At 50.3% G+C, this 22,669-nt stretch overlaps 7 protein-coding genes across 7 annotated transcripts; 4 read left to right on the top strand and 3 right to left on the bottom strand.

The window, feature by feature from the left end:
• Positions 1-1,440: 1,440 nt before the first annotated feature.
• Positions 1,441-2,909, bottom strand: TrAFT101_005669 (uncharacterized protein; the record flags this gene model as incomplete). The annotated part of the gene is made up of 2 exons (XM_066127556.1): positions 1,441-1,808; positions 2,900-2,909. The coding sequence occupies 2 exons, from the start codon at positions 2,907-2,909 to the stop codon at positions 1,441-1,443; spliced, it is 378 nt and encodes a 125-aa protein (XP_065983667.1).
• A 2,103-nt stretch (positions 2,910-5,012) lies between these two features.
• TrAFT101_005668 (uncharacterized protein) lies at positions 5,013-5,414 on the top strand (the record flags this gene model as incomplete). The annotated part of the gene is made up of 1 exon (XM_066127555.1): positions 5,013-5,414. One exon carries the CDS (start codon positions 5,013-5,015, stop codon positions 5,412-5,414), a length of 402 nt encoding a protein of 133 aa, XP_065983666.1.
• Positions 5,415-10,623: 5,209 nt separating this feature from the next.
• Positions 10,624-12,267, top strand: TrAFT101_005667 (uncharacterized protein). Its single transcript, XM_024901907.2, has 2 exons — positions 10,624-10,946; positions 11,052-12,267. Exons 1-2 carry the CDS (start codon positions 10,799-10,801, stop codon positions 12,200-12,202), a joined length of 1,299 nt encoding a protein of 432 aa, XP_024760159.1. The 5' UTR covers positions 10,624-10,798; the 3' UTR covers positions 12,203-12,267.
• TrAFT101_005666 (uncharacterized protein) lies at positions 12,258-13,919 on the bottom strand. The gene is made up of 3 exons (XM_024900270.2): positions 13,711-13,919; positions 13,354-13,621; positions 12,258-13,283 (listed from the first exon to the last, which is right to left on the bottom strand). Exons 1-3 carry the CDS (start codon positions 13,865-13,867, stop codon positions 12,425-12,427), a joined length of 1,284 nt encoding a protein of 427 aa, XP_024760158.2. The 5' UTR covers positions 13,868-13,919; the 3' UTR covers positions 12,258-12,424.
• Positions 13,920-14,208: 289 nt separating this feature from the next.
• On the top strand, positions 14,209-16,329 carry NOP7 (mRNA-binding ribosome synthesis protein nop7). The gene has a single exon (XM_024908131.2). It carries the CDS (start codon positions 14,263-14,265, stop codon positions 16,237-16,239), a length of 1,977 nt encoding a protein of 658 aa, XP_024760157.1. The 5' UTR covers positions 14,209-14,262; the 3' UTR covers positions 16,240-16,329.
• A 158-nt stretch (positions 16,330-16,487) lies between these two features.
• On the top strand, positions 16,488-18,867 carry TrAFT101_005664 (uncharacterized protein). The gene is made up of 2 exons (XM_024909815.2): positions 16,488-16,909; positions 17,007-18,867. The coding sequence occupies exons 1-2, from the start codon at positions 16,649-16,651 to the stop codon at positions 18,678-18,680; spliced, it is 1,935 nt and encodes a 644-aa protein (XP_024760156.1). The 5' UTR covers positions 16,488-16,648; the 3' UTR covers positions 18,681-18,867.
• Positions 18,791-22,667, bottom strand: TrAFT101_005663 (uncharacterized protein). The gene is made up of 2 exons (XM_024900231.2): positions 22,128-22,667; positions 18,791-22,049 (listed from the first exon to the last, which is right to left on the bottom strand). Exon 2 carries the CDS (start codon positions 20,910-20,912, stop codon positions 19,134-19,136), a length of 1,779 nt encoding a protein of 592 aa, XP_024760155.1. The 5' UTR covers positions 20,913-22,049; positions 22,128-22,667; the 3' UTR covers positions 18,791-19,133.
• Between the last annotated feature and the right edge of the window lie 2 nt (positions 22,668-22,669).

Here is a 22,669-nt window from a genome sequence, read left to right as displayed (position 1 = left end):
GTGGTCTGTGTTGCGAGATAACGGAGAGCGTGCCCACGAGTCAAGAATGGCATCTTCCCTGCCCCGTGCGCTGCCATCTACTGCTACTGAGTGAGGTGGGCTCGGGCTAGAAAAAAGTTGATTCTATTTTTCCTTCTAGGCTCATTCATCGTCTTGAGAGAGGAGATGTGGCGAATGGGCTGGACCCCGGATATATCCGGAGGCTCAACTTTTTGCCCGTGCCAGAAACGGTATCCACTTTACAGACGGAACAGTCGTTGGCTATCTTTTGCCCTTTCGTCCTTTGGTGTAAGGGTCCTGGAGAGTAAAATTGGGGAGGCGATCGTTATCGTGGGCGCTCGGCAGTTTTGTCCAAATGATGAAATGTGAAGACTAAGCAACACGTAAATGCAAGGTGCTAATAAAACTAGCCCCAACGCATGCCATGCCCACGATGATCCTGGGCAAACTACCCAGGCTGCGCTGGTAGGGCGCGTTGGGAAATTTCACAACCTACATGTACAGATAGGCCGGCTATACTAGCTCGGACTACAGCTGGCACACACCGAGCAAAAGAAGCAAGAATAGAAAGGAGCCTGCCGCGAGTATGATTTCATCGTTTGCCCCGCCGCGAATGACTTTTAATTTGCAACGTGCATCGATAGACAGATGCATGTGTTCAGCATACCAGGTAATTTTATTCTAGGCTCCATTGGGGGCGCGGTCGGGCTATTTTCTGGCGGGTAATGAACGATCCGGAAAAAAAAAGGAAAAAAAAAAAAGAATCCCTTACATCTCAACGCCAGAGACCATCCCCACAGTTTTTCAATATCGGTGCATGGGCACCTTTTTTTTTTTTTTTTTTTTTTCCTTTCAAGTGAGAGTATAGCGGGGATCTTAGGATTTTTTGATGAGCATACCCCAATGAAAAATTGACTAAATCGGGCATTTGGGTGACGGCTTGTTCGCATCAGACTCGCATGTTGGAGCTGCCATGTGAGTCATGCCCAAGCCAAGCCGCATGCTGAAGCCCAGCGATGGGGGACAAGATTGGCCGTGCAGGGGTGAAGCCGTGTTAGTTCATTCGCTCGCTCGCTGACACACACACACACGCACACACACTCACGCATTCTGTCACACAAAGTGACTGCTGCTGGTGCGCAAAAGTACTGGATAGTCGAGTAGACGGCTCCAGGTTCGTGGGAATGATGCCAAGAACGTGGCTCAAGTAGAGCAAGACTGCAGCGCGCCAGGTGGGCGAGACGAGCTTTGTACTGGCTACGTGTAATTGAGCGTGGTGAATGGCCGTACCCGGACGGGGCATCTCGCCCCAAGCACGCCTTTGATATGACGGGCGACTCTGTTCTTAAACACGCCGCATTACACGCTAACAACGGCCAGCAAAGCAAGCACACGCATACAGCGCCAAAAAGTCCATGTCATCATCGACTTTTCATCTTTTTAGCTTATTTCTGGGTCCGCGGCGGCGGTCACGAGCACCAGACGGGACCTAGGGTGGGGGACAGGATCCATTCTATGCTGAGTTGCCGTAACCACAGCCTCGGGCGGCTTGCTGAAAATTTCACTCTTGCCGTCTTGTTGTGTTGTGTTGGTCGTATTGCCCGTGAGACGAGGCCGATTGCCGATGGGTTCACGCTTGACCGAAGCTCTCGGCTCTGCAGCGTCCCGCAATGCGGTGAGAAGCGAGCCAGGCGCTTGAGTCGTGATGCCATGCGTGGTGCATGGGATTTTCGGTCTCCTCCCGGATGGAGTGGGCGATCCTCTTGCTGCTGTAGTAGCATTTGCAATCGGCGTGTTATAACCGGACTCTGAATGGAGAAAGACGCAAAAACAACGACAATGCAAGCTGGTCAGCGCTGTTTTTAGCCTCAAGGCAGCTCGGGTAGCTCTTTGATCGGGTTGCACCCAGCCTCGGCGATAGCATGGACAACACGAGCAGGCCACTGCATCTAAGCGCCCGCCAGGCCACGATGCTACATCGGAGACACTCAGTTCAATTCAACCAGGCCAAGAGGTACTTGTTGACAAGCAAAAGACAGTTTTTGAGCTTCTCAGGACGGCACCGTTTCACAGCTTGCCGATGGATGGCTGGCCAGGGTAAAAAACGTCCAACCGTCTTGACGTGCAGGCAGCTGACAAGAGAGACGACGTCCAACGCCCGACGCCCCGCAATAATAATAATCGCGATCTACTTCTGTGGCAGCCCTGCAGATCATCCAGAAGGAGGAAGCAGGCATTTCAGATCACCCAAGTCTGGCCCTCTGACGTCGCACTCGGACGACATGCGCATCGCATCTACACCGCATCGCCGCATTGAGACACCGCCTGTGAGAAAACGAAGAAGAAAAAGCCAACATGAGATCCATAATCGGGTAGCAAATGCGCTAGAAGGTTTTTTTTTTCTTCCATTGCTTCGTAGCGCAGCTCCATCCTCTCCACTGCTTTCATGCAAAGCAGCCGTCTGTTTACCGCCTGGAAGAGATTTTGGCGGTCAACGACGAGTAGTTCACTGCAGATATCCATCGAGTTACGGGACGGGGCCACCAGCGCAAGAGGCTCCAACGCGAGCAGGGGTCTCAGGCTGCCAAGCCCGCCGACGCTGGGGCAGCTCTCTGCTGGCGAGGCACCTGATCACTTTTTTTTCTCTGGCGCTGTGGCAGCCCGCATGTCTCGAGTGTGATTCGCGATACATGTGGCCACTGCGAAAAATCACACATGCACAGATGCATGAACACTTTGCAGGATAATGACGAAGAAACAGCCGCCAGACGAGCACAATAGGGATTGTCCGCATCAAAAAAAGGCAATCCCCGTCTCAACAGCACCCTTTTTTCTCTCCCTTACTGTATAATGTGCGTGCGTGTGTAGCATGCGGTACGGAGCGGAATGTATCGCTCACCATTCGCCATGGATGCTAGTAGCATTTCGTTTTCGCAGCCTCAGCTCTGTATGGCTCCAGTCTGGGGTGAGCATCCAATTTCAGAAGTGGCCCTGGTGCCCCACGATTTTTTGGCTGTGCAGTCCTCTTCGGGCGGTGGCCAGAGCGCCGACATGAAAAACGAACGAGCAAAATGAAGGGCAGAAGTGCTGAAACGTGCTAGCCCTTTTCTCCACAGCATGGCAAATTTTGGCACTAGAAGCAAGAGGGCTTCCAGAAGGCTTCCATACGGTGGGGCCGAAGTGCTGGGCACTCCGTTAAGGGGAGAAACGGAGGGAGATGTGGGCCAGGCATGTTTGATTGACCGGTTTGATAGCACGGAGAAGTGCGAACGTGGCCCTGTGGCCGTTCCCAATGGGTTCGCACGCCAGGTAGAGGGCGCCGGGGACAGTCGAGGCCTTGTCTGAGGCAAAGGCGCGATCCAGCGAGTGTGTAATACGGTCATTACGAGTACGCGCGCTACTGGCTGCGCGGAGGTGACAGGTCTTGCACTGGCGAGAGAGGCCTGGAAACGGAAAGGGGCTCGGCGAGAGAGAAGAGACCATCAGCCAACCAGCCAGCCAGTCAATCAGTCCATGCGTGTATCGTTCTATCTTCGGCCTCGGCTGGCTGCCTTGTCGCAAAGAGGCGCCGGCGTAGCAGCGGCGGAAGGCGGCAGCCTGCCATTCAACTGACACCAGGCTCAGGTATGTACTGATTTACGGTGGCATGTACGAGTACCGGCAGGCAGTCGCCAGCACCGCCAGCCGCGCCGGTGAGCGCTCGTACGAGCCAAGTAGCATTACTGCCTTGGCTTTGCCTTATCTAGGTAGGTACCGCTGGGCCTCAGCATGCAAGGGAGGACTGCCAATTTCACCAGGCCAGCTCAGCGATACCACCAAGCCAAAAACAAACCTAAATACAGCAAGTTTAAAAAAAAAAAAAGCCACCTCACCGTTTCGTATCTCGCTGTCTGAGTTTCTCGCTCGCCCTCATCAAAAAAGCCCACCGCTATGCTTTCCTCGCCCAGACAGGGGCCCCGGGCTCAGCAGCAGCAGCAGCAGCAGGGATCAGGGCTCGACTCAAAGCTTCCCCCCCTGTGCCTGTTTCAATTTCCTACCAGGCCCCGCTGGGCTGGCCGCTGCGTCACGGCCAGGGATGGCCCATCAGCTGCGAGAAGCGCCCAGCATGAGTTGATCCGTATCGAGCACGGGCACACGGGAAGGCTTGTGGGGGCTGCCATCCATCTTGCGGTCTGGGTTTTTTTCTCGAGAGGTACAAGCCCCGCTGGTACTCGCGCCGAGACAGACTGGGCTGACGTATGTATGTCCAAATGCAAACCTCAGCAGCACAGCGCTCTGCATCTCCGCACCCCCCTCAGCGCTGCACGCCCCCCCAATCCCACTGAGTACGAGCACTAAACAGAGACCCCCCCTGGCCTGCGCTACTCGCACGCTCTCTCTCGTCAGATTTGCCTTTGCTTCCAAAATACATAAGGACATCTTGCCCTCGCTTCTCTCCACGAAACCGTCTACTCTCCAGATCACCAGCATCAGAAACAACAAGGACATCTTGCAGTTCCTCCTCCCAAAGCCTTTCAGACTTGAACCTGCTGCTTGCACCTGTGCATACCTCGCTCAAGCTCGTCCACTCGACTACCTATTCACTTACACGGGACCGCCTCTACCGCCGTCCTCAACAACAACACCACAACTCTCAAGCTTCACAGCTTTCTACATCCTCACAATGCCTGCCCAGCGACCTTCTCACCTTCCTCCCTGCCCGGGCCCCCCTCCCAGCCGACCTCTTCCTCCTCTGCCTAAATGAGTGCCGCTTCTCTGAGGACCATCATTCGACTTCAGAATAAGAATGGCTACACTGTCATGGGCTATCCGGAACTCCACACACATATATACAAGGTTTTCAACTTTTCTTTTTATATTTTGAGATGCGGAACCCCAATGGCCTCTACTCCCCTTCTTCGTGGGGGACGTGACGCAGGGTTCCAGTCGGCAAAGGGAAAATCGCAAGCCATCTGCTATGCGAAGCGGATCTGTGATGCACGTCACCACTCCATTACTACTCTGTAATACAAATGCCTCTACCGCAGCGGGGCTGCAACATCACACAATCTACATGCGACGCGCTCTCCCGAACTGGACATGTCTCGCTGCCACGGCCGAGACGCAGTAACACCTGCTGCTACAACAAACCCCACCGAGCTGGGTCTCAACGGCGTGTCGACATCGAATCATCAACCCTGTTCTCATCGGCATTAATCAGAGAAACAACAGCTTCTCTACAATACAATACAACACAACACATAGCCGCAGGTTCCACCATTCTCTCAACTCTTGGCCACCTGACAGGCTGCGTTTATCTCGCTCTCCACACCGTCTTCGCTGGCTCGAGCGGGTACTTGCGCATCTTTTATTTCTCGTCTTCGACCTTGCTTGTGTTGTATTGTGATTCAATCTCATACACGCTCTTCTCTTAATACTATGTAATACTCTGGGCACTTTTCCTTTCTCTTATTTTTTTATTATTATTTCATCTTGGCGTTTATGCATATCTACTCGACGTCTATGGAAGGCGGATGGGGGCAAACATGATCGGACGATTAGGAATTGGAAGGGATCACACATGTACTATTACTATCAAGGAGCATTCGTGGGTGCGTCGCGGAATACCCTGGGATGTTGACGACCTGTTTACTTTTGGGCTTGGGAATATGATTGGGTAGAGCAATGATTGAAACGCGGGATTGAGACTATCTGAATACTTTATTTTGCCTAGTTTGGCGAACATAGACATGTTTGCAATGAAAACCTTGAGCATTTCTGCTACTATTACTTCATAACTCTTCGTTCCGTTCCACTCGTCTCTTTCCTTTCTAGGCTATTCTGGTGCTATGATCTTTGTTGGGTGATCGTCCGATGCGCAACAAAAATGACTGGTCGCCTGTAATTTGAGACAAGTATGGGGCGAGGTGTTTTATTAGGTGCTCAAAGAGAACAGCCAGTGCTACGTTCCGCATTCAATCTCGTGCCTCGCGCTGCGCCTCCGGAATACCACGCTGCGACAAGGGAAAAGAGAGCAAAAAAAGGGCCTACATGGCCCTATCTCCGACTTACATCGATGTAATCCGATGAAGGAATGCATGGTACGTTACAAACCCTGGACATTTTTTTTTTTCTTTCTCTTTCTTTCTCATCGATGCAAACCACTCAGATCATGCCAAGGCCTCTCTTTCTTTTCTTTTTTTCGGCCATCGTTGCCGCATTCCGTTTGCCAAGGTTCATTGCTACACTACACACCCGCTAGAGGCGGCTCTGAGGTAGGGAGTACTCAGCTGGTATGCATACTACTACTTTTTAGCGGAGAATCAGCGCTTTGCGCGACTACCGTATAAAAAGAAAAAAAGCAAAACAAGACAAGATTGTTCCTCGATTTTCACGTTCTCTTCCGAAGGGCCGGGGGGTGGCTAGGAAGAAGGGAAAGAAAAAAAGGGCCTAGGCGTGTGGGGGAGAGGACCGTAGTAGGGCAAAAGGAAAAAAAAAGGGACTTTAAAATGAACCGATTGTTTTTCTTTCGGCCGAGGCTATCACGGGGAGGCCGCCGCCGGGATTATCTAGTTTCTCATGCTGATTACTTATGGAAATACGTATATACTACTACTACATACTGCTACTACGACCTTGAATAAGAGAAATGTGTTGAATTAATTAGCTGCCTTTTTACGTCTTTCTTTATTAAGCTAAGCCGCGATGGAATGTTGTAAGGATACCCATGATAATTGTGACGAGAATAGATGCGTGTACTTTAATACGATGGCTTCACGCCGAGAACGAGTGCCGTGGAGCGTACTATTGCTACTAGAAATTCTCTAAACTGAAGCTATTAATTTTTTATGCCAAACTTTCTTTTCTTTTTCCTCGGGGCTTCTTCTAGTGAGAATTAGACAAACAGCGCTGAGGTGGCGGTGCTAGTCAGGGCCCATCTGGTCTTAATTAGGGGAGCTACCGTTGCTAGATGAGATTAGGATCGTGGCCTTATTTTCTTTTCTTCCTCGTCTTTTTTTTTTTCTGCTAGTTTGATGTTTTCATGACTCGGAGAAATTCGAAAGGAAATCGGACCACGGTGGCGGCTGTGATCCTCTTCCGAGATTCAGCGATATGGAGCACTACGGAGTAACTACTGCTCGTTATCTCCATCTAGTAAGGCAATTAAAGTGGTAATAGCGGCATGTACTATTAACTACGCCTTGTACACCTGGGGGATTTCATCTCTAATCGAAATGCTCTTCTTGCAGTGGCAGACCCCTGCAGGATCGAAAGCGGAATAGCCCCGTTCCCCATACAATTTTAATTACAACCTGAACACTGCATATCTGTGGCGAAAACGAAAAAGAACACAAATGGAAGCCTGTAATATTACCCATATGCACGATTAAAGGGGGCGAGAGGCGATTTGCGTAGTGGTGTTTGTCGCATGCATCGCACGTGCGAAGCAAACAAAACAACATGAACAACTAACATATTTTGGGGTTTAGGGCCTGGATTGTTTCAACGGTTCGTAAAACAAAGGGGAAAAAAAAAAGAGCAGCAGTAATCATGATGTAATATAGACACGGCAAATGATCTTGATACGAGTACGCTGTTGGCTGTGCTCACGGCACGGCAATTCACCATTGCTCCGAACCCGCCAAACCAAGCCTGCCACTACTGCTAGCACTACTACCTAATACTGTATGACAAGCCTGTGCCTGGCTGGATATGGACCTGCATCCAGACCTGAACGACCTGGACCGTCTACATACAGCTGGCGTTGCAGTGGCGATAAAGGCCCCAAACATGGTGCTGACGGCGGTGGGCACGCAAGGATCACCCGTTTCTGTCTGTCCAGCTACAGCAGGAACCCGTGAGTGCCGTTTAGTTCTTTGCTGCAGCCTCCAGGTTTCTGAAACATAAAATTTCGCCACCCTCCAGACCCTCCTTTTTCGTTGGGGGCGGTGTTGAAAGGGGACATGCTGGACATGCATGCACAAGTAAGCAAATCGCTGCAAAGCTGGATTGAAATTGCGATGCGATGCCGATTGCGATAGCCAACCCCCCGATGCGTCCAATCACATCGCCAATCCCGCATCCCAGAAAGCCACCAGAACCCCGGCGATCCCCGCTGGCGTCTTTTACTCTTTCTTGGAGGGGGGGGGGCCGCGTCTCAGGAAGATCATTCGTTGTGCAACGAGCAAATCATCTTCTTGAGACGCAGGAGACGGTCTCGTGCTGTCGCGCGGCTGAGGGGTGCCCTGGCCTGGTCTGGTCTGTTATTGTTGATGGCGGTGGTTGTGCGGCTGGACAGTTGCTTGCCACGTATCCCTGGTGTTTAACGTTTATTGTCGTTGAATAGATAGCTACCTTACGTTTGATAGGATCTTGCTCTGTTTGTCACTGCCAGGGATGGCTGGGGGAGTATTCGTTGGCTAATGCCAATGTCGTTCTAGCCCGGCTCAAGAAGACGCTTGGTTGAGTCAACGATGGACGAATGATTGACATGTTCCCTTGCGTTTCAGCTCGCCGGGGTGGGCTTCGAAAGAGGCGCCACGATCGTCTCTCGTACCACATGCAGTGACACATGACCCTTGGGGTCTGCCTGGAGAAGCACATAGTCTACTGTACATACAGTACATGCCGACAATGTAGTTTGCGTGACGTGTAGCCCATGACGGTTTGTGCAGTCTTGTGTGTATGCAACCATCGCTAAATAGATTGTTTCGAGAAGTTCATCATGCCACCCTGCTCTATACGAGCATGTGTTGTCTGACAAAGCTCGAAAGCCACACCCTCCAGTGCTATCAAGATGGATATCTCCCAATGACAACCCTGATAAGACATGGCCTGAGTTTGTTTCTATATCGGGATGCAAACATATATGGTTATTACTCCGTATATACGAGGTACCTGTCTGTCAAGTGCTGTTGAGATTGAGATGTCTTGGCGCCATTTTTTTTTATGATATGTAATATACGCTTCTGTGTCTTACCAAGGGTCCCCCGGATTTCTTTTCGACTATATCAAGCCACTTCACATGCGAAATGAGGAGGGCAGGGCTTCTTAATAGCTGCTGCTATGGATATGCCTGTATTCCAGCTGCTCTTTGGATGCCGAAACCCATGTCGTCGAACTACATATTACTGCGAATCTAGATCTGAGCTAAAATAGAAAACTATTTGCCATTCTAACCAGCAAGAGAAATGAGGCCAAGCTGGCAAACATTGAGAATTGGATTTGACGATCCACGTGGGAGGAGTGTTTGTAACTTTTCGAAGTATTGTTATTTCCAGGTTGTTGGGAGGTACACAATACGCCAAGGCTAGGTTCCACTGCCCATCTCCAATTGAGGGTGGCGTGTCTTTCTTTGCCATGCCTATTGTTGTTAGTTGGAGACTGTTTAACGGGTCTGTGTGACTTACTGGCAATTGTCTCTTGTTAATGAAGTGTGTGGTCGTACTGACGACATCAGAGCATAATTGTGGCCTGATGTTCCCGGCTTGAAGGGTAGCACATGGCCTGAGCTGTTGTGCTCAGATTTTACTGAGTCGTGAATGTTCTCAAGAATGAAGCTTGTCATGGGTAGGATGCAATCTGTAGTTACCTACCATCACATCGTTTTATAAGCAGATGTGTATAAGTGACATCCCACTCTAAGATACCGCATTGGCCAATGTCTTGAGAAATGCAGTGCAGCGGTCCGAATAGATTTTATAACCGTCATAATTGAATAGTATGTTTGATGACTAAAATGTGTACTGATTGAATGAATGAATTTAAAGCTCCTTTGCGATGAAACCATGGAACAATAAACATCCGACTTGGAAAAAGGCAGTGGCTCATGAAGTAGTTGTAAGTAAACATGCTGGAAATAGCAGCTGAGTTTCTCTCTCCTCCTCCACTTACAAGTGTATCGCGATTTATGTGTAAAGGTATTTTTATACGGTCAACTATATGCGCATCTTGTGTAATTGTTTGTGATGCCCACCTCTAAAGTTAGACATTATCGGTGTTGTCTGGTTCACTACAAGTTAAAATTTTTGAACTGACGGAGCCCTAAACTCACATGGGCTGAATCTTGTCTTGCAAAAAATCATTTTTGGATATCACTGTTAGGACGGGTTATATTGTCTGATCGAGATACAGTATGACATCGGTTGGCAGTCTACGTGGTCTAAAGACAGTAGCTCGCAAGCACCCGCAACTACAAACACATATCGTTGCCTTTGGCGAATAATACATAGAAAAAAACAGGATAAAAAAATTTTTTTTTTTTTTTTTGTCAGGCTTCACTTTAAAGTCTACAATCCCATTGTACAAAGTCAATCCCTTCTTTCTTAGCACGGCCACATCATACATGTATGTACGTGCATATCGATTGCGGGGAAGTCCACAGCCAACTTCTCACTGAAACGTATCATAAATAAATGATGAAATAAATATAATCTGAAGAAAATAATACTACAAATCGTTCAACGAATATTAGACCACTACAGACATGTAGGTTCGAAGACGTTGCTGGTGGCGCATCTTAAAGTACATGAACCAGTAACATTGACAGAATTCGCCAAAATTGTGGACCAGCGACCAAACCTTTCTTGGGAATTGATGCCTCTTGTTCTAGTCCCAATCTTTTTCAACGTCAAAGGCAACGAACGATTTGATATTGACAATCTAACCATCTCATCACAAGAAATCGTACATCAATCTGCCAATCACTCAAAGAGAATTGACCGCAAATTGGATCGAAACGCCACTGCCCTCCCAAACTGCCGCGATAGTTTTCACCTTGCGCAGACATCATCTACGTGGCAAATCCAACGACTCCGCGATGCTACATCTTCATGTCTGGGGCTCAGCTTTTGGGCTGCCATCTATTGATGCAGAATGCTTAGCCATTATAACCTACTTTCACAACGCGCTGCCCGCCTCATCATGGCGTCTCATACCCAGCAACGACCCCTCCGTCAGCCCATCGAGTAAGCCGTTAATTTCACTCTTCACCATTCATTCACTCATTCCACTCGGAGCTGCTCGGTCTCGGAAGTGATGTCAATGCAGGATGGCTGATTCTTAGTGATTAGATCTCTTACCAGCATTAAATCATGAGGGTAACTGGACAAGCGGATTCCAGCCCATTGTCCAGTACCTGGCATCAACAGCCCTTTGTGATGGCCTAGACCAGAATCTCAGCCCTATCCAGCGCGCAGACAGCGTCGCCTACAGCGCCTACTTGCGGGCTCACGCAGGACCTCTTGTAGACCTGTCTCTCTATGTCTCCGCGGCTAATTGGGCCACTACTACCAGACCAGCATATAGCTCACTGCTATCGTTCCCCCTGACGTGGACGGTTCCAACTTTGATTAGATCAGAAGCCATCAAGCGTGCCGAGCACCTCGGACTCGCCGAACTGGACAGCGATTTTGATCCTAGTAGCGGCCTTCATCTAAGTGCTGGAAGGGACGCACTGCCTGAGACGTTTCGGCGGCATATCCCTTTGATGATCAAGAAGACTGTCCATGAGGAGATGACGCCAGAGCAGGCAACAGCAATCCGGTTATTTAGTCTGACTGAAGACTGTCTGACGGTGCTGGATGATCTAATACAGGGAGAGAGTGAAGATCACCCTAGATTTTTCGCTGACGCTCCAGTTACCTCACTCGACTGCTTGGCATTCGGATATCTAGCTCTCATGCAGAAGCCTCCTATACCCCGAGCGTTCCTCAAAGATTGGCTTGAATCGAAAACCCCAAGACTACACAAATTTGTCGACTCTATGCTCGCCAGAAACATCGCCGGACGCGGCAATCTTCCCTGGGCGGTCCCCGACCCGACCTCTGCCGTTCGCTTCAGCGGCCGCGTTTTCGACTCTGTATTACGCCATCTCCCCAACGTAGGCGAGCAATACGCGTCGGAAGTACGCCGCAGGGCGGAACAGCAGACGAAAGGCTTAGACCAGAGAGCTCTGATGTTGATCGTGGGCGTGGTACTTACCGGCCTGGCGACTGGCTATGGGTTCCAGACCTATAGGGCGATGCAGCCGTTCGGAGCATCCACTCAATCCTGGCAGCCTCGGCGGAAGCAGTCGAGGCTGAGCGATTTTGGACAGCTCGGCTCGATGCTAAGTAGTGCTATGGGGCCCTATCAGCCAGTACCCAGTGGTCTTGATTTAGGAACTCGAGATCACGGAGGGCCTGGTGGAAGGTTGGTGGAAGTGGACTCCGAAGTAGATTAAAGAAATAGAAGAAGAAAGAAAGAAAGAGGAAAGAAAGAAGAACATAATCTCAACATTTTGGTAATATCATTATATTTAATGGTTTTCTTTCGCTATGATAAATGCTTGCTTCTTATGAGCCACTTTCATCGCCCATGTATTTATATGTTTGATCCGCAAAACGATATCCCAATCACTTTGAAAATCTATTAGTGTTTCAATCCAGCGGGCGGAACAGTCGCTCTATATTTGTCGAATCTCTTTGCCCACCATTTCTGGCCTCTCCACCTCCCACTCATCTCTCAACACGGCAAATGTCAGATCAGATACAAACAGGCTTTGTGCCAGACTCCACACCAGTGTAATGGCGTAGAAGAAGTTGGCGTTGCCACTACCAGCGTATATCCACAAATGGTAAAATGCAGGGCCGAGGAAGGTCGCGTATAGCATGGTGGCGGAGGCAACATATGTATATCGCATAATGGGGTATAGGTGCCGGTATAAAGCCAACATGGCGAGGAACAGGCTGGTATCTGCGATGGATGGGTATGGTTTGAAGACGGCGAAGATACCCAGGAGAATTGTCAAGACAGCCAGAGGTTGGGTGCGCAGTCGGATAGAGAGGCCACCCACATAGATTACGAGGTGTAGCCAAAAGACGGCCAGGAAGAAAGCCCGGAACGAGTCGAATATCTCGATGAAAAAGTACCACCACAGCCCGACGTTGGGAGTTAGGTCGGATAAAGTGAGCTGGATGCCATATGTTCGAGCCAAGAAGTCCCACGAGTTGCCTGTCAGGGCAAAGGACATGGCTAAGAGGACGGAAATGCAGGCAGAGGCGATCAGGACAGTCTTAACCGAGAACTGGATGACGGAGCCGATACGTCGCTTTTCAGATTGGCGGTCATAGGCGAGGAGAACAAGAGGTGGGAGCAGGAGAATCGGGTACATGGATAGATATGAGGCGAATGAGATGGCGACCATGGCGTTGAAGGGGGAGCCGGAGAGGGCCTTTGCAATGGCAAAGAGAATCGCGCAGTTTGTGAAGACGCTGGTTGAGCGGCCAATGCAAGTCGCGAGAGTGTAGGGATTAAACAAGAAGCTGCATGGCTACGGTTAGCACCAATTGCACGTCCGTTGAATTCACTCTCGTGGATGGGGGGCTGTCATACGCCGCAGCTACCAGAAGCCCAGAGGACCTCTTCGCTCGCCGGGGCGATGTGTAGAGTTTCGACTGGCCGGCCTCTCCCGAATCTGCTATTATGAGGAGCGCGTATGCGCTGAGAAGGTCCACGAGGATGTACAGCACTGCCGTAAAGATGGGCCATGTCTTGACGTCTGGAAGCAGCGAGAATAGCGGGAGGAGCAGCGGCGCCTGGTGGAAGACACCGCCGTCGTAGGGCCAAACATTGTGGTTGTATAAGAACAGTCCCTCTTGCACTAAGTCGCCAACAGCGAAAATCAAAAGATAGTCAGCGCATCAAGCTCAATTGCCGTGTCTCTGCGGTGGGGTTCGCGATGCGCCTTACATCGTTTGAAGCTCGTCACGGGCGTGGAGATCTCGACGCGGCCGGTCAGCAGATCGGGCAGGCTGGGGAATGCGGCAAACAGGATGAGCCTCAGCAAGGCAGCGCCAGCGAAGACGCCGACCTTGCTCTGCAAAGTCATGGTGGTGGTGGTCGACATGGCATCTCCTAGGCCATGTTGAGCGAGGGGGAACGGATATTGCAGGTTTGGGAGGTTGCTAGCATCGCTACGGAGGCCACTTGGCCGCAGCTCAGCCTTGCTGGCCAATAACTGGTGTTAGCGATCCTCTGGCATGTTTAGCGCTGCTCTCCAGGCTTCTACAGGCGGACCTGAGAAGTGGCTTGTGAGTGGCTTAGGCGGGTCGGGCGGTGAGACCAAATTGGCAGGCTAGTCCCATTAACGGCAGAGACTTGGGCGGTGGCGCATGGCATTAAAATTTCCAGCTTGGCAGGAAGAAAAAAAAAGTTCAGTTCATACAATTGGCGATTGTACTGCCCCGCGGTCCTTTTTTTCCCAACGAGCATCAACACCATATATCGCCAACAATCAACACAATGGCGCGGATAAAGAAGAAGGGACAGGCCGGTGCGGCTAAGAATTTTGTGACGCGAAATCAGGCGATCCGAAAACTGCAACTCAGCCTTCCCGATTTCCGCAAGCTTTGCATTTGGAAGGGAATCTACCCTCGCGAGCCTCGCAGCAAAAAGAAGGTCTCCAAGTCTTCTACCGCCTCGACAACCTTTTACTACACCAAAGACATTCAATATCTTCTCCATGAGCCGCTAGTGCAAAAGTTCCGCGACCACAAGTCCTTGGAGAAGAAGATCTCAAGGGCATTGGGTCGAGGAGATGTCAGCGACGCCAAGAGACTAGAGACCAATGCCAGCCGCCCAGAGAAGACGGGAAAGCCGACCTATACTCTGGATCATGTGGTTCGTGAGCGCTACCCGACATTTGTTGACGCATTGAGGGATTTGGACGACTGTCTCTCCATGCTTTTCCTCTTCGCGAACCTGCCGTCGACCTCTATGGTGCCGGCAAAGATGATTGCCCGCTGCGAGCGACTGTGCCTCGAGTTCCAGCACTATCTCATTGTCTCAAAGAGCCTCACCAAGTCTTTCCTGTCCATCAAGGGTATCTACTATCAGGCAAACATTCAAGGTGAAGACGTTCTATGGCTGGTTCCTTACAGGTTCAACCAGCGAATCGTTGGCGATGTCGACTTCCGCATCATGGGAACCTTTGTCGAGTTCTACATGACGCTCCTCGGCTTCGTCAACTTTAGACTGTACACCTCAATTGGCCTCAAGTACCCACCCAAGTTTGATGCCGTCAAGGATGAGAATGCTGCCGAGCTGGGTGCCTTTACGCTGGAGGGCAAGACTCTAATTGGCGGCGAAGAGCAGAAGAAGTTGGAGGATGTTGCTCACAAGCCGGATCCTAAGGTTCAAGCCGCTGTCAACAAAGTTCTGAAGAGCATCACGAATGGCGACTCAAACGGCGCTGCCGCTGAAGAAGCCAAGAATGGAGACAGCGACGAGGTTGACCAAGATGCAGCTGGTGCCATTGACAAATTCGAGCCCGCTGCTCCTGGAGGCGACATCCTGCTCCAGCCATCCTACAATGGCACCAACCCCAACTCTCTCTTCTCCAACTTCACAATTTACCTGTCCCGTGAGACTCCCCGCCAGCCACTCGAGTTCATCCTCAAGTCATTTGGCTGCAAGCGAGTTGGCTGGGATGCCGTGCTTGGTGGTGGTGCCTTCACAACGGACGAACTAGATCCATCAATCACACACCAGATTGTCGACCGACCCCCTATACAAGCTTCAATGGACGAGGATGGCGATGGTGAGGACAACCAGACTGCGCAGAAGCTGGCGGCCAACCGACGTGTGCCTGGCCGGATATATGTCCAGCCCCAGTGGGTCTGGGATTCCGTCAACGATGGCGAATTGAAGGAGCCTCATTTGTACGCACCTGGTGCATCACTTCCCCCGCATCTGAGTCCATTCGTCCGCAAGGTGCAAGGCGCCTACGACCCGACAATGCCTCTTGAGGACCAGGAGCCTGAACATGAAGCCCTTGAGGCTGGTGACGATGATGAAGAGGCTGATGCGGATGAGACTGTAGAAGGCATGGATGTTGCAGAATCAGGAGATGAAGATGAAGACGAGGACGAAGAGGACGAGGATGAGCAGGATGAGGATGATGAAGAGGAAGAGGAAGAAGAAGATCACAATGATGCCCTCCAGCGCCAGATCGAGCTTGAAGCAGAGATGGCCGGCAAAACCGTCCAGTCAAAGACGGCTAACCCCAAGACTAAGGCCAAGGAGGATGCACGAAAGGCCCTGGCAAAGAAGGCCCGCGAAGAGGCCGAAGACTTGGAGCGAGCCAAGGGTATGCTGAGCAAGAAGAAGAGAAAGCTTTTCGAGCAGATGCAGTACACAAACAACAAGAAGAGTGCAGAGGATGCTAAGCTGCGCTCAAAGAGAAGAAAGGTGGAGAAGGAAAAGGCGGCGAAGGCATAGATTCGGGATGTACTATTTAATATACTAGTAGTAAATGGGTTTCAACGGCGTATATGCGGTTTAAATAAAATGTTTTTTTATCCTTAATAGAGATGATTTTGAGATAAAAAGTGTACGGAAGTGATACTTTGATTGAGAGCCATAAATTCGTTGATAAAAGTTGGAAGACTGTGCTTTGGTAAGAGGGACTTGAAATTTCTTCTTAGCACGTGAACTTATACTTTTCACCAGAGCAATTCAATTCACCTCAACCTCATTTCTCATCAATATTGACGTTAAATGCTGACCTCATCAAAGAAAAGAAGATCAGAAGTTTCTTTTCAAAATTTTTAATACGGAACGACTCTCAAATTTATCGACGCATGAAAGACCCATCTATCGATATCGAGTGATGCGGTGATCTTCAGACATGGATCGAAGTTCTCCAGAATGGGATCTCGATAGCGACGAGATCGCATCTGTCACTTCTCAAGACCTACATGATAATCGACCAAATCGCTGGACGGGACACCAGAGAACATGGCAGCGCATGACGGCAGAAGAGCGGCGGCTCTGGCAGTCGATGGAGGCTGTGGAAGACCAAGATTTGGCGGTTCATTTGTACAACGCGTTTGCGCTGAAGAAGCGCGGCAAAGATGCTAAGACGGCGCAGGATGTCACGGTTACTATGGTATGCCTACCCATTATTAAGTTACCCTGTTGATCTACCGCATCTGGATCTTAGTTTATGAATGCGAACGAGAACGCTGGCTGACCTTTGGTGATAGGAAAATGGGCAACAAGGTATATGGGCGCCACCAAAAGTTTGGACCGCATGGCCGATAAATGAAAGGCACGTGCCGCGGCAGAAGGATACCCAGAGAGAGGATGATGGTTATGACAGATTTACATTTCGCAAGACGGAGAAGCAGATGCCTAGCTCTGAATTGCATGATGAACTCGGAGCAACAATACTGAGAATAGCTGGAGAGCGTTTTCACAAAAGCAAGAGGAAAACGGTACTTGCATCTATTGAGGGAGATCCGATCTCTTTGGATATAGGAGGATCAGAGAGAGAAGATGGAAAAGTGTCAAATATACCAGCTCCGTCGTCTCCCTCTTCTGTTTCTGGTCAGGAAGATATGAAGATGATGCCGCTCGATGAGGGAGGTCGAAGCCATGGTGAGGATGAACTCCACTCAGCACGATCAGGTGGAAAGAAGAGGAAGACCCCAGAGACATACGAACCAGTAATGTCTTGCAACGACGATTTATCCTACGCACTCATTAAGCCATCTGTTCGACATATTCTCTCGCAGTTAGATGCTACACTACATATTCTTCACAATGCCCGCACCGCCACCACAAATTATGCATCTGATTCATCCGCAACATCCGACTCGGAATCCGACACTCGTTCTGGTCCCAAACGAGGCCGTGGCCGTCCTCGCAGCACGAAGCTCACAGGAGCAACAGCCTCTCCACACACAGACGGAGCCACTACGCCTAATGCCAGCAAACGTGGTCGTCCACGAAAAGTGCATGTCCCTCGCGAAGGAGAGACTCACGACGAAATGCTGGTTCGCATCGCACGCGAATCGCACAGGAGACTCCCAAGCACCGCAAAGGACAGAGATGCAGCATTCGAAGAATGGCTCCGCCAGGGTGATGAGAAACTGGAGCGTGAAGCGGCCCTCCTTAGAGAGGAGGAAGAGCTGGGAATCGATCCGCAGGCTAGTGCCCAGGAGAGACGACTTGGCAGGCTCGGCCTCCGCGACTGGAGCGATGTCATTGGTGCCGCTGCGCTGGCAGGCTTTTCTCACCAAGTAATTGCAAAGGCGGCTAAGCGATGTGCGAATTTATTTGGCGAGGGAATGGTTATGCGGCGCTTGGACGAAGTTCCTGCTTCGAGAGGACCGCCTTTTCACACAATGGAATATCGCCCAGAGAAAATTAACCTTAACAGTCCAGATGACGATTCTGATTCGGATAGCGGAGAAGATGCTGCTACCGCTCTATCATCTCGCCGTACATCTCGCCAGCCATCACATAGCCGCCTTTCAAACCGCCGCCTCAGCTCCTCGCCCTTCCGCGGACGCTCCTCGTCTCACTCTGTGTCATCAGCCCCACGAAACCGCTCGCATTCCAAATCTCGATCCCGGTCGCGCTCCTCGGCCGGCTTCCACTTCTGTCCGGTCCCAACCTGCGAGCGTTCGACCACGGGCTTTGCGCGGAAGCAGAACCTCCGACGGCATATGCAACTTGTACATCCTGGGCGCGGAGATGAAGAAGAGGACTGGGATAGCGAGGATGAGGTATTTGGGGCGGTGCATGTGGATGGGTTCCTGAAGCCGATTCTGGCTGCTCGCGGATGGAGGGAGAACGTAGCAGCGAGTTCGTTGGTTATTAGGAAAAGGGGGCGAGAGCGGCGAACGGGAGAGGATGAAGATGAAGAACTATGATTCCGACGGTGTTATAATAAGGTGCATATGGTCAATTAGAATGATGGATATGGATAAATAACATATTTAGCATATAATCTCAGGGCTTGGAATCACCGATACAGCAATTATTGGCTAATGTTTGAATTCCCTATTGATTTGGTTTACTCCACTCCATGACAGATGCCTATACCTAAATGCCCTATAGTACCTATACACAAAAAAAAAGGAAATGATGCCAATATCTCGTAGCTCTGAGGCGACGCTAAAATCAGAGTGCTCGAGCAGCTATACTTGCGGAAACGCCGCGAAGTCCTAATGTGAGACGAATGAAACAACGCCAAAAGAAACGTAAAGCTGAAAAGGGAACAACAAAAAAGGGGACAAAAATGACCAGATAAAAACCCATAGCCTCTTAATAACTCGTTCTATGCCATGATAAACCATTAGAGGCTTCCTTCTGCTCCACTTCCATTAGTAAATAATCTCATCTCTTATCTCAGTTTCGGTTTCAGTCTCGATCTGGGCCTGGGTCTGGGTCTGGGCCTGGACATTGGTTTCTGTTTCATTCTCTGACTCGCTCACTCCTGCTCTCTTTCTGGCCTGTTCAAGCTTTTCCAGGGCATTCTTAATAATTTCATACTGCTCACTCAGCGTGGTATGAGTCTGGGTCCTTGGTTCCTCTCCCCAAGCTACGGAAGGCTCATCGTTGCGTTTGAGTAGATCTCCCAGATAGAGTCGTATATCCTTGAGCTCATCAATCAGAGATGAGAGATGAGACATTGCATTTGTATATTGTACATTAACTTCTTTTAGCAGGGTGATTTGCTCATCGAAGTTGCGCTCTTCTTCCATTAAGCCCCCGATATAAGCCCAGAGAGCGGATATAAATGATTTTGGTTTGGTTTTCTCTGCGCTAGAGAGGCGTTGGGCCTGGTCATTAATTGCGCCTAGGTGAGTCTGGCCTTGGTGGAGGAGTAATGAGAGAGCTTTTCCTTCCTCAATTATCTTATCTAATCGATCCTGAACAAGGTTGATATGCTCGGAGTATTTATCCAGCAAAGCCCGATCATTACCAGCTTGTTCTGACGATTTGAATAGACTTAGGGGCCGGACAATCCAGGCCACGGCAGGAGGTAGAGAAGGCGCCTCTGGTTCCATGGACAGAGAGTTGATGTGACGAAGAGTCCAGCGGTTAATATTGATGACGGAATCAACTGTTGATCCGACATGGATATAAAATGTCTGCAGATTTCCTCCTGCCTGACCGACCTTGTCTATGTAAGCATTGAGCTCCATAATGAAATCCTCCCTAGCCACGATTTCGCTCTCTTTGAGGAGAGATCTCAAGCTTCGAGTAGCGATTTCTGAACGCTTTAATTCAAGTGGCATGGAGAGGCCATAAGCGCTCTTGTCCAGCACACTCTCAAATCCCGATTGAACTTCCATGAGGTTGGTGAAATCAATGAAAGAAGTAGCAGAGCGGCTAGATTTCTCGGTTTCAAAAAACCCAAGCTGGAAGTTGGAAACGCTGGGAATCTCATTTATAGAATCGAAAGTAAAGGACTGGATCTTCTCAAACGAGATACCATTCGAATAGAAGAGGTATGCTGTGAGGGCGATTATGAGAGGTACTGCGGTGTAACGGTAGAAGAAGGCAAAGGCCTGGGCTAGTTTCTGAGAAAAGCTTGAAGTTGATGATGATGGCGAATTTGGCTCGGCGTATTGCCAGTTAAGCGAAGTCTCGTTCTGCTCCCTTAGAAGCCTAGCATATTCTCTCTCCTCATCCTCGTGCCAAGCCCCGTGGCGCTCGTCTTCTGACGATACGCTACCTTCCTCGGTATCATCGTCAGCCTTTGCAGTTCGCGAGGCCTCGCTCGCTACTAGATTATTGGCTTCAACGAGAGGCATGCGGAGCTGTAGTTCGGGGGGTCGCAGATACGAAATACGCTGCATAGACGTAGCAGCGCTTGAAGTCAGGGTTGGCCGGAAAGGCTGGCGCAAGATGACTTGCTCGTCGTCTTGGAAGGTATTAAAATCGCGGATGCTGTCTTGAGACGCAAAGCTCATGCTGCCCTGACTTTGCGAAAAGGATTGTTGAGTGGGCAATCCAGAAGATGGCATAGCGCTTGAGGGAGGGCTGAAATCGTCTCCGAACGCCGTATCAATGATGCTTGTGTCGAAGCTATCATTTTCGCCATCGACAAGGCGCCATGAGCCTTCGGCGGGGATTTCGCGCCGGCGCGGCGGCATATTTCTACGATTTGGAAGGTATTGGCACGAAGGATGGTGACTGGAATGCGGGTTGGCAAAACGAGCGATAGTAAGTCGGGTAGGCGGCTCCGGCTGCTTGTTGCGACTCTTCCCTTGCGTTCAAGGGAAGGGATGGTGGTGTTGATTGACACTAGAATCAGCCAATGCCACTAAATCCTTCAAGATCTCGTTTAAAGTATGCCGAGCTCCCAAAGCCACGATCTAAGGCCTTGTCAGGGAACTTGTAGAAAGCCCCCAAGGCGTGAACGACGGGGCAGGGGTTGCAATCGCGCGAAAGAGGCAGCAGCAGCTATTATTATAGGAATGCGATGTTTTGATCGACGTGATATGGCGGGATCGCGTTGTGGCGACGAGAGATGAGTCATACGGCTGGTGATGGCGAATAAGAGAGCAGCAAACACAAGCAGCGGCCAGGCAGATGCGCCCGATATGCGGGATCCAGAAGGCAATCGTGGTGGATTCTCGTGGTGTTGATGAAAGAAGCTCGGTTTAGAGCTAGGCTGCATTGTCTGCGGGTCTGCTACTTTAGTGCCGTCTAACGCGATGGGGAGCGTAGCGGGGGAGGAGCCGCTGATTTAGTGGGAAGAGTGCCTGTAGGGGTTCTGTATGTGCTGTATGTTGTATGTAGATGCGATGCGATGCGACCTTCACAGAGCCTGGGGAGAGCGTGCTGATCCGATTCGTTCGCGAGGCTGGCAGCTCAAGGCGGTAGATTGCGAGTTTTTCTATGATGGATTCTTCGGTAGCGATATGTATAGGCGGAGGCATGAGTGGCGGTATAAGGCCGAGGGCTGGGCGGTATTGCTTGGGGCCCCTCAAATGGCACCAGGACAGAATGACATGAGATGTTGCTGCTGTTCGTGGTGGACTTCATGCTTCGTCTTCGTCGATAAGATTATAGCACAAGTATCGTAACAGACGGCGTTGTTTTCTGAGCAGACGCGACGCCTCTCAGCTTCAAAGTGAGATGATGGCCAGGCAACAGTCCGGTTAACCGCGCGCCATTTAAAATCGTAAATTTGATGAGAGTCAGACAAGGCGAAACAAGTCCAGAGAAATCGCTCTCTTCAGAGGAATCACAGCGTATATTCGTGAAGGCGTGAGTTTAAGTCGAGTCTAGTTATTGCGAGCAGCAGGTTGGGATAAAGAAACCACCTAGACATGGGAAAGTCATTGCTTTTATTTATGCATTACCTTGGACCCCAGCCATGTGTCTGGCTGGCACATGAAGGGTCTTACAGTCTTACCGACCCAACTCGTCTGACGGATCTCGTGCATCCTTGTGGCTTCTCAAGTCTCGGTAATGGCTGATAGGGAGCACAAGTGGCTGTGGCAATATCAGTATCCGCCGTGTCAACAGCGCTCCATCCACAAGATGACTTTTATTGATAGGAGGCAGACAGATCATGGTAAGCAGGAAGAGTGAAAATGCGTCAAATTGTGTTCACAAAACATGAAGCCCATGGATATGATGCCATCACTGGAGGATTTTCATGTAAACCCCGCCGGAGGGTCTTAATTTGGAAGTGTGTTGGGTGTAGTAGCGGATTCGAGTTGAGACGATCAACGGACTGTATCACATGATACTTGGTTCTCGCGTACAAGCCGTCAAGGGGCCTGATGACCTGCCTAGGTAGAAGCCTTGCGATGGCTAGCCGGCACATGAAGTTATACTGCCTATACTCCAGAATGCGACGCCATATTCACAGAAAAGCAACTCACGCACACTAAATCGA

The sequence above is a fragment of the Trichoderma asperellum genome, chromosome 3, assembly GCF_020647865.1.
Source record: "Trichoderma asperellum chromosome 3, complete sequence".
In the NCBI taxonomy this organism is placed as follows: Eukaryota; Fungi; Ascomycota; class Sordariomycetes; order Hypocreales; family Hypocreaceae; genus Trichoderma; species Trichoderma asperellum.
The sequence above is the reverse complement of the archived record's forward strand: the minus strand, read 5'-3'. Positions and strand labels throughout refer to the sequence as shown.